General features: G+C 39.5%; 1 protein-coding gene across 1 annotated transcript in view; it reads right to left on the minus strand.

The window, feature by feature from the left end:
* The window catches only part of LOC125032773 (probable phospholipid-transporting ATPase IA), an 87,349-nt gene extending 83,420 nt beyond the window's left edge, over window positions 1-3,929 (minus strand). Inside the window, exon 1 of the mRNA XM_047624118.1 lies at window positions 3,184-3,929. Coding sequence (XP_047480074.1) covers window positions 3,184-3,340 — 157 coding nt within the window. The 5' untranslated portion in view covers window positions 3,341-3,929. The remainder of the gene's footprint in view (window positions 1-3,183) is intronic.
* Window positions 3,930-12,500: the final 8,571 nt, after the last annotated feature.

Below are 12,500 nucleotides of genomic sequence, written 5' to 3' on the forward strand. Positions count from 1 at the left end.
GCTACATCATGCATCCCCACTTATTCCGCGATAAACAAAACCCAACCGAAAGTAACGCGGGCGCTCGTCAACAACCCATCTAATACAGCTCGGCGGGAGTCACACACCCACACTGAAAAGCGACAGACAGCCACAGACGCCAAAGAGTGACACAAGACATTAAGCAGGATTCGAGGAGCTGGACGGCCATTCCCGACACGAGGAGCTACATTTACGGGGAAACAATGCGAACGTGAGAAGCAAAGACGCGGACTGACAGACAACACAAGACGAGGAAATAAGGATTCGGTAAGTAATAACCAGGGAATAGAGAGAGGGGGAGACTCTTGGCATTATGAAGCTGTGACGGAACAAAAGGCGCCTGATGACGTAGACACGAAAGCACCCACAGAATAACGGTGATAATAGTAATAACAATAACTACAGCAACAATAACAACAATGGCATTAACGATAACAACAGAAAGATGAAAATAACAAAACAAATAGCAACAACCGACACATAAAAAAAACAGTATACCCACAGCGCAACCCTACCTGGTTACTTTCAAACCGCCTTTCTCTGCTTAGCTAATCTACTTTAATCTACCCATCAGATATTTTTATCTGTCCCCTTACAACCTTAACCTACTCTAAACATCTACTAATAGACCATAACCAATTCTTTAACAGTCTTATCTGCCCTGGACCATCTTGCTCACAAAAAAAGAAAAGAAAAAATAGCCATTAACCTAAAAGACCAGCCTATAAAGAAACAAAGAAATCAGCCAAAAAAAGACAATAAGCTACATAAACCAAGAAAAAAAAAAAGCCCAAGAACCCGAATACCCCCCCACCCCCACCCCACCAGACGAAGATGAAGAAGCAGGAAACGAAGAAGAGAAGGAGAAGGGGGAGGGGAAGGAAAAGACAGAGGTGAAAAAGAAGAAGGAGAAGGTGAAGAATAAGAAGGAAAAGAAGAAGGAGAAGGAGACGGAGAAGAATAAGGAGAAGAATAAGGAGAAGGAGAAGGAGAAGAAGAAGAACAAGAACAAGAACAAGAAGAACAAGAAGAACAAGAACAAGAAGAAGAACAACAACAACAACAAGAGGGAAAAAGAAGCATTAAAACAGCACCAACAAAGCAACATGAAGCAGACAGAAAGAAGACCCTAACCCCTTCTTCCGCGGAGGCAACGTCATACTACACCACCACCAGGACCACAGGAGAGACGCGATCACTCGGCCCAATCGAGATCCCTGGCTAATAAGCGCGTCTCTGTAGATATATATTGCCCATGCACTACCCACCCCTGCCCTTATTCCCCTTTATGTTATAACGCCTTTGCTAGTCATTTTCTAGGACTAACGTAATCAGCTTACAAGATCCTGACGTGCGTGATCGCGTACGTGTTTATGTGACTGAGTGTGATTGTGTGAATGACTGTATGTGACTAGGTGTGTGTGACTGAGTGTCTGTCAGTCTGCCAGTGTGTCTGACTGTCTGTCTATCTGTCTGTCTGTCTGTCTGTCTGTCTACACCACACCTCTCTATGAGTGCTCCTTACACACGAGACATAAGAACGCAGCCCAACAACCCGAACAACCGCCGCCCTGCCACCCAACAACCGACAACCCAACAGGCGCCGCCCAACCGCCCCGCTCTGGCCCACTTCCCTTGTCCCTTCCTCCCGAGGTTCCCCTCCCGCGTCCGCCCACCAGACACGAGCCACGAGGTCCCCGCCCCAGGGTCAAAGCCCCCGTCGCGCCGCCATACAGTACCAGGAAAAGCCGCACGCACACCTCGCCAGTCGCTCGCCACACCTCGCGATCGCTGAGCCGCCGCCGCTTTGTCGCCCTTGACGCGACAGCCCCGTCCGACACATGCCCGGCGTCACAGTCGTCTACGGGTTGCCACTGTTTATAGGCCGTCCGGTAAGGGCCATTTGAACGAGTCCACAAACCTTGATACACCCGATATAACTACTGCTTTTAAATCCACAAAACCACGTAAACTAAACACTGTAAAACTGAACGTCGCCTAGAATCAGACAATAAAAAATAGGTGGATTCTACAGACGCGCTTGTGGGACGCGCTTGTATATATATATATATATATATATATATATATATATATATATATATATATATCTCACGTGTGTGAGTGACGGACCGATTTAGTGATCTGGCGTTCGATGGGCGGGTTAGAGAGTAGGTGAATGGGTGGGTAGTTGAGTGAGTGAATGAGTGAGTGAGTGAGTGAGTGAGTGAGTGAGTGAGTGAGTGAGTGAGTGAGTGAGTGAGTGAGTGAGTGAGTGAGTGAGTGAGTGAGTGAGTGGGTTGGTGAGTGAGTGAGTGAGTGAGTAGGTAGGTAGGTAGGTAGGTAGGTAGGTAGGTAGGTAGGTAGGTAGGTAGGTAGGTAGGTAGGTAGGTAGGTAGGTAGGTAGGTAGGTAGGTAGGTAGGCAGGTAGGTAGGCAGGTAGGTAGGTAGGCAGGTAGGGAGGTAGGCAGGTAGGTAGGTAGGTAGGCAGGTAGGTAGGTAGGTAGTTAGGGTGGGTGGGTGGATGTATTTGTAAGTGATTGATTTATTGATTGATTGGATAGATGGGTAGGTGGATAAATGGATGTGGTCGAATGTGTGCGTCAGGACAGGTAGATGTGGATGATGGGGGGATGGGTGATTAGATAATGGGATGGAGATGCGAGAAAGAAAGAAGGGAAAGAGGAAAGGAGTAATATTTAAAAACCCGCAGTAGTAATTCGGTCAGGTCGTCGACAGCCACACAAAAGTTGAATGGAAGGACAAAGGTCGAACACGCTTCAGATATTTCACGAAATTTGACTAGAAATCAAGCGGAACCTACAACGCACTTGCTACACAGGTTGAGAGAAGACTGGCGAGTCATAGGTGCTACGGACAAAGGCGGGCTGGAAGCGACATGCAACCTTCCTCTCCCTATGAGCTGTCATGCAAGGTAGTTACAGACAATCTATAAGTAGAATGCACAGTCTGCAAGAAGGGTTGCCAAGCGATAGTTAGACAAGCAAGCATGCAATACACGTGCGAGAATGGTAGTGCCTGAAGCCCGTCGTATGTCAGGCAGGAGGGTGCCAGGACGCCAGAGGAGCCGCCAGCATCCCGGCCGCAGCGGCGTCGTGTCATGCAGAGCAGGCAGGCCAGAGTGCCACACGGGTCTACACTTACGAAGGGAGGACAGGGAGTATCGCACAGAGAAGGGCCTGGAGGCGTCAGGGCGGTGTAGGGTGGCGGAGGGCGGAGGGCCAGGGCCGGAGCTGGGCCTAGGGCCGGAAACGGGCTCGGCCAAGCAGGGACTCACACTCGCCATGTTCCTGGCCGCCATCGCAGCACTGTCGCATGACCACGCGGGTGCACGACGCCACCGCCTCTCACAACTCGTCGTAACTAGAGGTATTCCCCGCCATCAGCGCCAGCCGGGCGTGATGAGCATGTCATCGGAGGGATCACACGGGGCCTCGTCACGGTCTCCTCTCTCTCTCTCTTTCTCTCTCTCTCTCTGTTACGTCTCTGCTGCACCGTCACTATCTCCCATTGGCCCCGTCGCCGTGGCCCGCGTCACACGTGTCCTGAGCCTCTTGCATCACAGACCCTTAGGAGCCTTCGAAGACACTTCTGCTGTACTCTGGCTGCTTGATCCGGGACGGGAGGGGGGCATCGAGACACCCCCACCCCACCTAACCCCCGGCAAACTCCCTTCCCCGCCTCCTCCATTAGATATTCAATAGCGGCCAATTTGCCTTTGAGTACTGTTTTACGCTTGTCCTGACAATAAGGTAGGGATTTCCCTCTTGGCTTCGCTTAAGTGCAAAGATAATCAACTATTTCTGCTTAAGTCTCCGATATTTTGTGTATCAACCCCTTTATGTTGTCTAATTTGATAGCGAATACACGCGAATAATTTCATCATCACAAAAAACCTGGCTGACCAGATTCCCTTAAAAGTAAAAAAAATATATATATACATATATACATATATATATATATATATATATATATATATATATATATATACCGCGAACCTCCCATCCAATAACGACCAAACCGACGATTTACTCTGTATGGTAATTAAGGACAATGAAAGTTCAATGCCATAAAATGCAGGAGAGTAAATGCAATTGCACTCGGAGTCTGAATTCCATCCCCTGCCCGGCGTTCCCTGGCCCATTGCATGCACAATTTTATCGACGCAGAGTCAATTGCATCTCGATTGACTAGTTGCACCCACGCCTCTTCTATCTCTTTCAGCGTCACTAAAAAACGGATTCTGATGTTTAAACTAATTTTCCTAAACTTCTTAAATTGTGCAGGTCATGATAGGAAACTGAACTGTCGAAGTTGCTTTTCATCACTTTCCAGTTTACTTCATTTACAGCAAACACAAATCCTTTTTTTTAGGCAAACGATGTTTCGAAATCACGCGAAATATTAACAAAAGTGAGATGACGCTGCCTGCATATGCAATCAACAACTCATGTCCGACCAGACCATGCAGAGGCACGCGAAAACATATGCAGCAACACTGTAGCACATAAAATAACATATTTGCAAAACTAATTTGCTCCAACAATTTGCATGCTAAACCATGACAAGTCATTATTTACCAATGTCTTTTTTCTTAAACACGTCCGATTGCAGTAATACCAATGCCAATACCTATACCAATAATTATAGTGATAGGGATAGTAATAATAATAATAATAATAATAATAATAATAATAATAATAATAATAATAATAATAATAATAATGATAATGATAATGATAATATAATAATAATAATAATAATAATAATAATAATAATAATAATATTATTAACACCAATGACAACAATAACAATAATAATCATTATTGACAAAAATTGATAATGATGATGATTACAAAAAATAATAACGAAAATCACAACACGAACATCCACAACAAAAATAATACATATCATTCACCTTCCATTTTTGACACCCAATCTAAAGCAAATAAGTGTTAAGCATCGGCACTAAAAGAAATGCAAATTGACATCTACCACTTGATAACTAGGCAATTTTGGCAAGGGATTGTTTGCTCTTCCAACTCTAAGGGCGTATTCAGCCTATTTTCATTATTAAAATAAACTTAAAATAAACCCTATCTTCTTTGCCTATCCAATCCACGTGTTGTTCGCAAACGTCACACACACACACACACACACACACACACACACACACACACACACACACACACACACACACACACACACACACACACACACACACACACAGATATACAATGTAACATACATTCACACATGTAACCACATGTACGTGTACATGCATATGCATATTCACATACATATGAGCATTAACACACATGAACACACCATATTCATACATGCAACATGTGTCAGTGTTTATGAATGGACACAGAGACAGAGAGATGGACAGACGTACAGAAAGACACAGAAAGATATACACACACACACACACACACACACACACACACACACACACACACACACACACACACACACACACACACACACACACACACACACACACACACACACACACACACACACACACGCACGCACGCCCGCACACGCCCGCACACGCCCGCACACGCACGCACCCACACGCACGCACGCACGCACCCACACGCACGCACGCGCATGCACACGCACGCACCCACACCCACACACGCCCGCCCGCAAGCACATGCACATGTACACATGCACACACATACATACACACATACATATACACATACACACACACACACACACACACACACACACACACACACACACACACACACACACACACACACACACACACACACACACACACACACACACACAGAGGTCAGCAATAATATTCCTTTTCTCTATTGAATGATTTTAACATTATCTGCAAATTGTCAGACCTTGATCCTATCTGTAAAGCAAGCTATGTGTTGAAATTGGGGAAAAATAGTGAATCCAGAGAAAGAATATTGTTTTGGTATTTCTACAAAAACGTATAAATTTCCTGCATATTTACATGAATTTCCTTTCCTGTCATGATTGTAGGTTTTCAGATAAAATGGGGGAAAAATTTGACTACGAATTGGCATGTATAGGTCTCCATCACAAAGTATGCCTCTGTTATCTTGAAAGTTTATGGGTCTGAGTCCTAAGAAGCCAACTAAAGTGTGTTGAAAAATGTACCTTAATATTTCAAGAAAAACAAAAGTAAGGGATGCATAAATATAAGTATTTGGGCATGTCATGTTATTTGGTTTTCAAGCCAGTCACTCTCAAAACAAGATAGAACACAATATTATATTGTCCATTCTAAATGAGAATATCAAGCCTTACCCTATTACCACTTGCACAGAGAAGCGAGAAACATGCTCCAAATTTATACACCAATTAAAACATCTAATCATATTGTCTATTAACACCATTTCACTTTTACTCCCATTCATCTAAACAAATCTTCAGCACTTATAATGTAATTTATAAGCTACATTGTTCATCAACGAAGAAGAAGAAGAAGAAGAAGAAGAAGAAGAAGAAGAAGAAGAAGAAGAAGAAGAAGAAGAAGAAGAAGAAGAAGAAGAAGAAGAAGAAGAAGAAGAAGAAGAAGAGAGCATCAGTACAATCAACCCCACCCTTTTTGTAACGACATTATAACAATTAAGCATTTCTGATACTATATTTTAATGAGAACACATAAATATAACTGCTGCCAGTTATTAAATTTATATCATATTGTATAATGTGCCAAATCCTGCATAATCTTATTTAATCATCTATTAGTGCTAGAGTGGAACTGTGTGGCTTACATTTATATGGATGATAGCCTGAGAGGGAACTTTATTCAGACAGTGAAGGAGATATCCCCTTCATAAACACCACAGATTTAAAAGACAAGTTATAGTAACTGATTATTCAAAACATATTAATTTCCTGTACATAATGTCAGACAGGTAATTCAAATAGTCATTAGTGTCACCTTAATATGCCTGTACAATAAATGTAACACGAAGAGCATAATGTAAGATTAACCATTTCATAATGAACAATATTGTTAATTACTTTGAAATGATCCATAAATCTTCTTAGAAAAAAAAAATGATGAGCAAGTTTGTTGCTAACCTATTCACACAATCATCAATTTGGAATATCAAACGTTACTATTACAATTAAGAGAAACAAACTTCCAGAGCAACTTAGCAAATGCAAAGAAGCAAATGTCAAAAACGCCTCTTCAGGATACCATAAAAGTGAATCATTCCAAACCCAGGAAGTGTTCCAAAGTACAAAAATCTGTGGATTAGTGCTGTATGTGCTATTCCCCTAAAACCATGTAAAACTTTGTATCACAACAGTTTGGAATAATGTTCATCAAATTTATGTGCTTGTCAAAATAATAGTAATTACTCATTTGAATTATCACAGCACAGAACTGCCAGACTGTCATCATTTTGTTTTCTGTCCTTTATGTGACACAGACTACTAAGCATACAAAACTTTCACGTTTTCACAAATTCAGGTCATTCTTCAATTTTCCGCACAACATTTAAACCTCACTGAACCCAGTAAGTGGCTATCCATTTATATAATTTGGGGTATAATAAAAAGTAAAATAAAAGTAAAAGTGTAAAGAAATAAAATATAATTTTGTATTCAACATATAATGCACCTTGAGGAACATCTGCTGACTGAAAAAGTTAAGTTTCTGAGAAAATGCATATAGAGTTGCAACAGTCCCTTGTTATGCATGCCCATGGATTTAATTAACTTTCAATCTCATAGAAATATGATTTTACCTAAATATCCAATAACAATTGAGGAGAGCTTGGGAACATTTGTACCGATAACTAAAGCAGCATACCAGAACCAGCTTTTGTAATCATCTGGTAATTAATATTGTATGATTTTTGTTTTTGTTTCTTATCTATTGTATATATTCATATATATGTATATATGTATATATGTATATATACATATATACATATATAAATTTATATAAATTTATATATACATATATATATATATATATCCATATATATGTATACATCAAAGGAGAAAACACTCTAACGTGTTGATACTATGGTGTAAAAACCCACAATGTAAAACTAGATTTATTGAAAATGAGACTACAGTTTTGGAATCAACCTGGATTCCATCTTCAGGTCTGAAGATGGAATCCAGGTGGATTCCGAAACTGTAGTCTCATTTTCAATAAATCTAGTTTTACATTGTGGGTTTTTACACCATATTTATATATGTATATATGCATTCCCCCCCACACACATATATAAAAATAAACAAATTAAACATATATATATATATATATATAGATATATAGATAGATAGATAGATAGATATAGACAGATAGATAGATATAGGCAGAGATATATAGATATAGAAATAAAAATATATAGCTATATATATTACATATAGATAAATAGACAAACAGATAGATAGACAGACAGACAGACAGATAGATTGATATATACACATTATATATACACACACATACACACACATACACACACACACACACACACACACACACACACACACATACATACATACATTCATACATACATATATGTATGTATGTATGTATGTAAGTGCATGGATATGTGTATGTATATATGTATATATGTATATATATATATATATATATATATATATATGTGTGTATATATATGTATATATATATATATATGTATATGTATATGTATATGTATATGTATATGTATATGTATATGTATATGTATATGTATATGTATACATATAAGTATATGTATATGCTCTCTAAAAATAAAAGTTCCTGGTTAACTTATGAGAAAATTATATCTACTACTAAAGAAAATACATTCATAAATGTAAGAGTAAAATATAGAACAATAAAAAAGAAACCTGATATAAATGAAATAAGGTAAACAGAGCGCATAAAACATGAAATAATCATCACCTGACGACAACTTAGGCTCTTGAGACGTCTTTTAACAATAGCCTCCAGTACTCTCCACAGTACTTGACAACCTCTAAACTGTACTAGAGACTATCCATGAATCTTTTTCCTAAATAATACATCTAAAAGTTAACCACATCCATTACCCGCTTCCCCAATTTAATATAAAATACATAATATCCATAATCATCCTGTGGACAGATGAATTTCATTATAATCAAATAAAAATAACTTTTAAATTTATGTATGTATTATGTATGTATGTATGTATGTATGTATGTATGTATGTATGTATGTATGTATGTATGTATGTATGTATGTATGTATGTATGTATGTATGTATGTATGTATGTATTTATTTACATACATACTGGAATATGAAAACAGCTGGGGATGTGGATATGAATACCTATGCATGTTTTCTTAAGACTCTTTGCATGTGAGCCTGTGTCACCTGGGACAGACATTAATGATTATCTAATAGTCTGAAATAGATAAAGCCCATGTTTATATTGTAAAACTTTTGCTGTCATCTTTGAACATGCAGTATTTGATTAAGCTAACAGGACCATTAAAGAAAATTGTTAACTACAGTCACTGGTATGTGTTTGCATGTATCTGGTGTATCAATAACAGTGCCCTGTAATTATCATATTACTTTGTTCCCTATTTTATCTTTACAACTCTTTACAACTTTACTATAGTACTTTGAAGTTTACATTATATACTTATTTGAAGGCTATCATTTCTTATTTGATTTATATTTTTTTTTCCAACTGGATAAAAAAAAATATGTGGGTAAACTAAAATTATCAAATTGAAACTGATATCTCTATGAAAAGAATTATAAATTCTGATGTTTCAAATCCATCCAGATTCCTCGTCATACAAAGCAAATAAGAAATTGATCTTTATAATTTTTTGTTTTGCCTTTGGAGGAATCCTGTTCCACTGCAAACTTCATAACTTATTCATCCCTTTCTAAATGTAGCCGTTTCATTTTATCTGTGAATAGATGTCAACTGCATCAAACCTAGGCATATATATTCTCATTCTTATACTTTTTATACCAATAGTACTTCAATTTAGTTTGTGAAATATATTACAATTGCACATGGGTGTATGTCAGCCAAAATTAAGTCTTTAAACAGAGTTATCTGTCTGGTGGTGTTTTTTGGTTTATCTTCCTTCAAGATACTTGATCAAGAGAATTCCATAGGAATATTGCATAATCTAAACAATAAAGAAGCTGTAATCAATGGGTTGCATTTGATGATACTGTCCAGATATGGTAGCCTTTGTCAGTGAAAACTAACTATAGCAACCATGTTGCAAGTAATTTACAGTGACAATGTTGTAGGCCTCACAACATTCCAGTGATAAGCCAACAAACTTTAACCACATATATCTGAACAAGATTGAACCTCTAGACCTATCTGGAATTTCACTATCGCATAAGGGTTTAGATCAAGTTTTATTTTGCCAGCGATATGCACTGTTATGACTGTGCCATCAGCCGACACTCTACCACATCCCATGGAACCTTTATATAACAATGTTATAAGGAAGTATTCAGAGAGTGGGGCCCCTAGATACTGCACAAGAGCTTTTATTTACATGATATTACCATAATACAGGTCAAATAATATATTTTGCATTAACATTAATATATTCAGCAATATCCCTGATACATATCATACCCTCATCAGCATCCTAGTTTGACTCTTCCAATATTGTTGGTCCCTACAGACTAAAATTATAATACCGGTATCTAGAGAGAATACATTGAATATCACTGATTGAATATCCACTGATATCAATTATGGTAGTACTAGCATAGCACAATTTGTTTACAGAATTCTTATTTATCATCTACATATTATTACCTATCATCTATTATCTATGATTGAACATTATCATTAAACATAAACAATCACAATTCTCCACAAGCCACTTTTTGCCCCATCAAATGACAAACTGGATCTTGGGTTGGAACAGCTCCCAAGAACTCTTAATTTAGTTTGAGATGCCAGCTGTTGGGATGTGCTATGTGCAGTAAATACCCTTGTAGCTAATCAACTAAATTCAAAGAGGATTTATTTCATATCAAAAAAAAAGAAAAGAAAAAAAAAGAAAGAAAGCTTCTAAGCAGTTCGTGAGAAATGGTCCAAGATAAGTGTCTGCCCCCTGATTACTTTAGTAAGTTTATTTAGTGTATTAGACTTGATGCAAATATTGTTCAGTGTAGGTTGAGGTAGACTCTGGTTTCAAGGTGACTTACTTGTTCCATAAGAGATGAAGTCCCCAACTCTATGTCACAAAATTTATTACATTATATAACTTGACATTACTGTGCACGCCCAGGGTGAGGGTTAATGGGGCATCTGCCCCCCAACTTCCCTCCCAGGAAAATAATGTCCTCAGCTTGGCATGCACGGCAAGAGTCAAAACTCAGGAGCACCTAGTGAACTTAGGCTGTGAGAGGTGCTTTCCAAAATCTTTTTCCTTTATTTGTGAAATGATCATTCATGTCTGCAGATTATTGTTTGTATCAATGCTAATTTTCAGCCCTCTACAAGAATATAATTTTCAATTTGCCCTAGCTTAGTGCAAATTGGACGAGATTATTAGTTTTCCAACACAGATAACAGCTTGTTTAAAGTAATTACAGGAAAAAATCGCACTTAGAAAAGCACAACAGATGTGTTCTTGATATTTACAATCCCTTCCATATGCCACCCCCTCACACAAAACTCCCACTTCACCATACCAAAATTTACGGTAAAGGAATGGCCTGCAGACTTCAGTTCACAGTACATTCTAAACATCTCACAACAACATGAATTTTAATCAAGAGCAATCAATTAGCTCTTTCATGAATGGAAGCTTGTTTGTATTGATGCATCCCAAGTACGTGCACTCTGATGATTAGCATGCGATGAACTGACTTCTACGCTCGGGCTTTGAAAAAGAAATGTAATGGTACCAAAGTGCTATCAGTCTGGGTATTACGCTGTTAGGTTACATTCACATACAACAATCTGTTTTCATACACTCTATGTGACTGCCGATCAAAAAGACACATCCTGTAAACAACTTCCTACATCTCTAATCAATATGCTTTACTATCTGGGTATTCCATGATGCAAGTTGGGGGGCATTCTCACACAGCAACGAGGGGAGGGAGCACCTTACACAGCAGGTGACCTCCCTCCCACCCTCCATCCCTCCCTCCCTTCCTCCCTCCCACCCTCCATCCCTCCCTCCCTTCCTCCCTCCCACCCTCCATCCCTCCCTCCCTTCCTCCCTCCCACCCTCCATCCCTCCCTCCCTTCCTCCCTCCCACCCTCCATCCCTCCCTCCCTTCCTCCCTCCCACCCTCCATCCCTCCCTCCCTTCCTCCCTCCCACCCTCCATCCCTCCCTCCCTTCCTCCCTCCCACCCTCCATCCCTCCCTCCCTTCCTCCCTCCCACCCTCCATCCCTCCCTCCCTTCCTCCCTCCCACCCTCCATCCCTCCCTCCCTTCCTCCCTCCCACCCTCCA

The sequence above is a fragment of the Penaeus chinensis genome, chromosome 15 (genome assembly GCF_019202785.1).
Source record: "Penaeus chinensis breed Huanghai No. 1 chromosome 15, ASM1920278v2, whole genome shotgun sequence".
Taxonomy (NCBI): domain Eukaryota; kingdom Metazoa; phylum Arthropoda; class Malacostraca; order Decapoda; family Penaeidae; genus Penaeus; species Penaeus chinensis.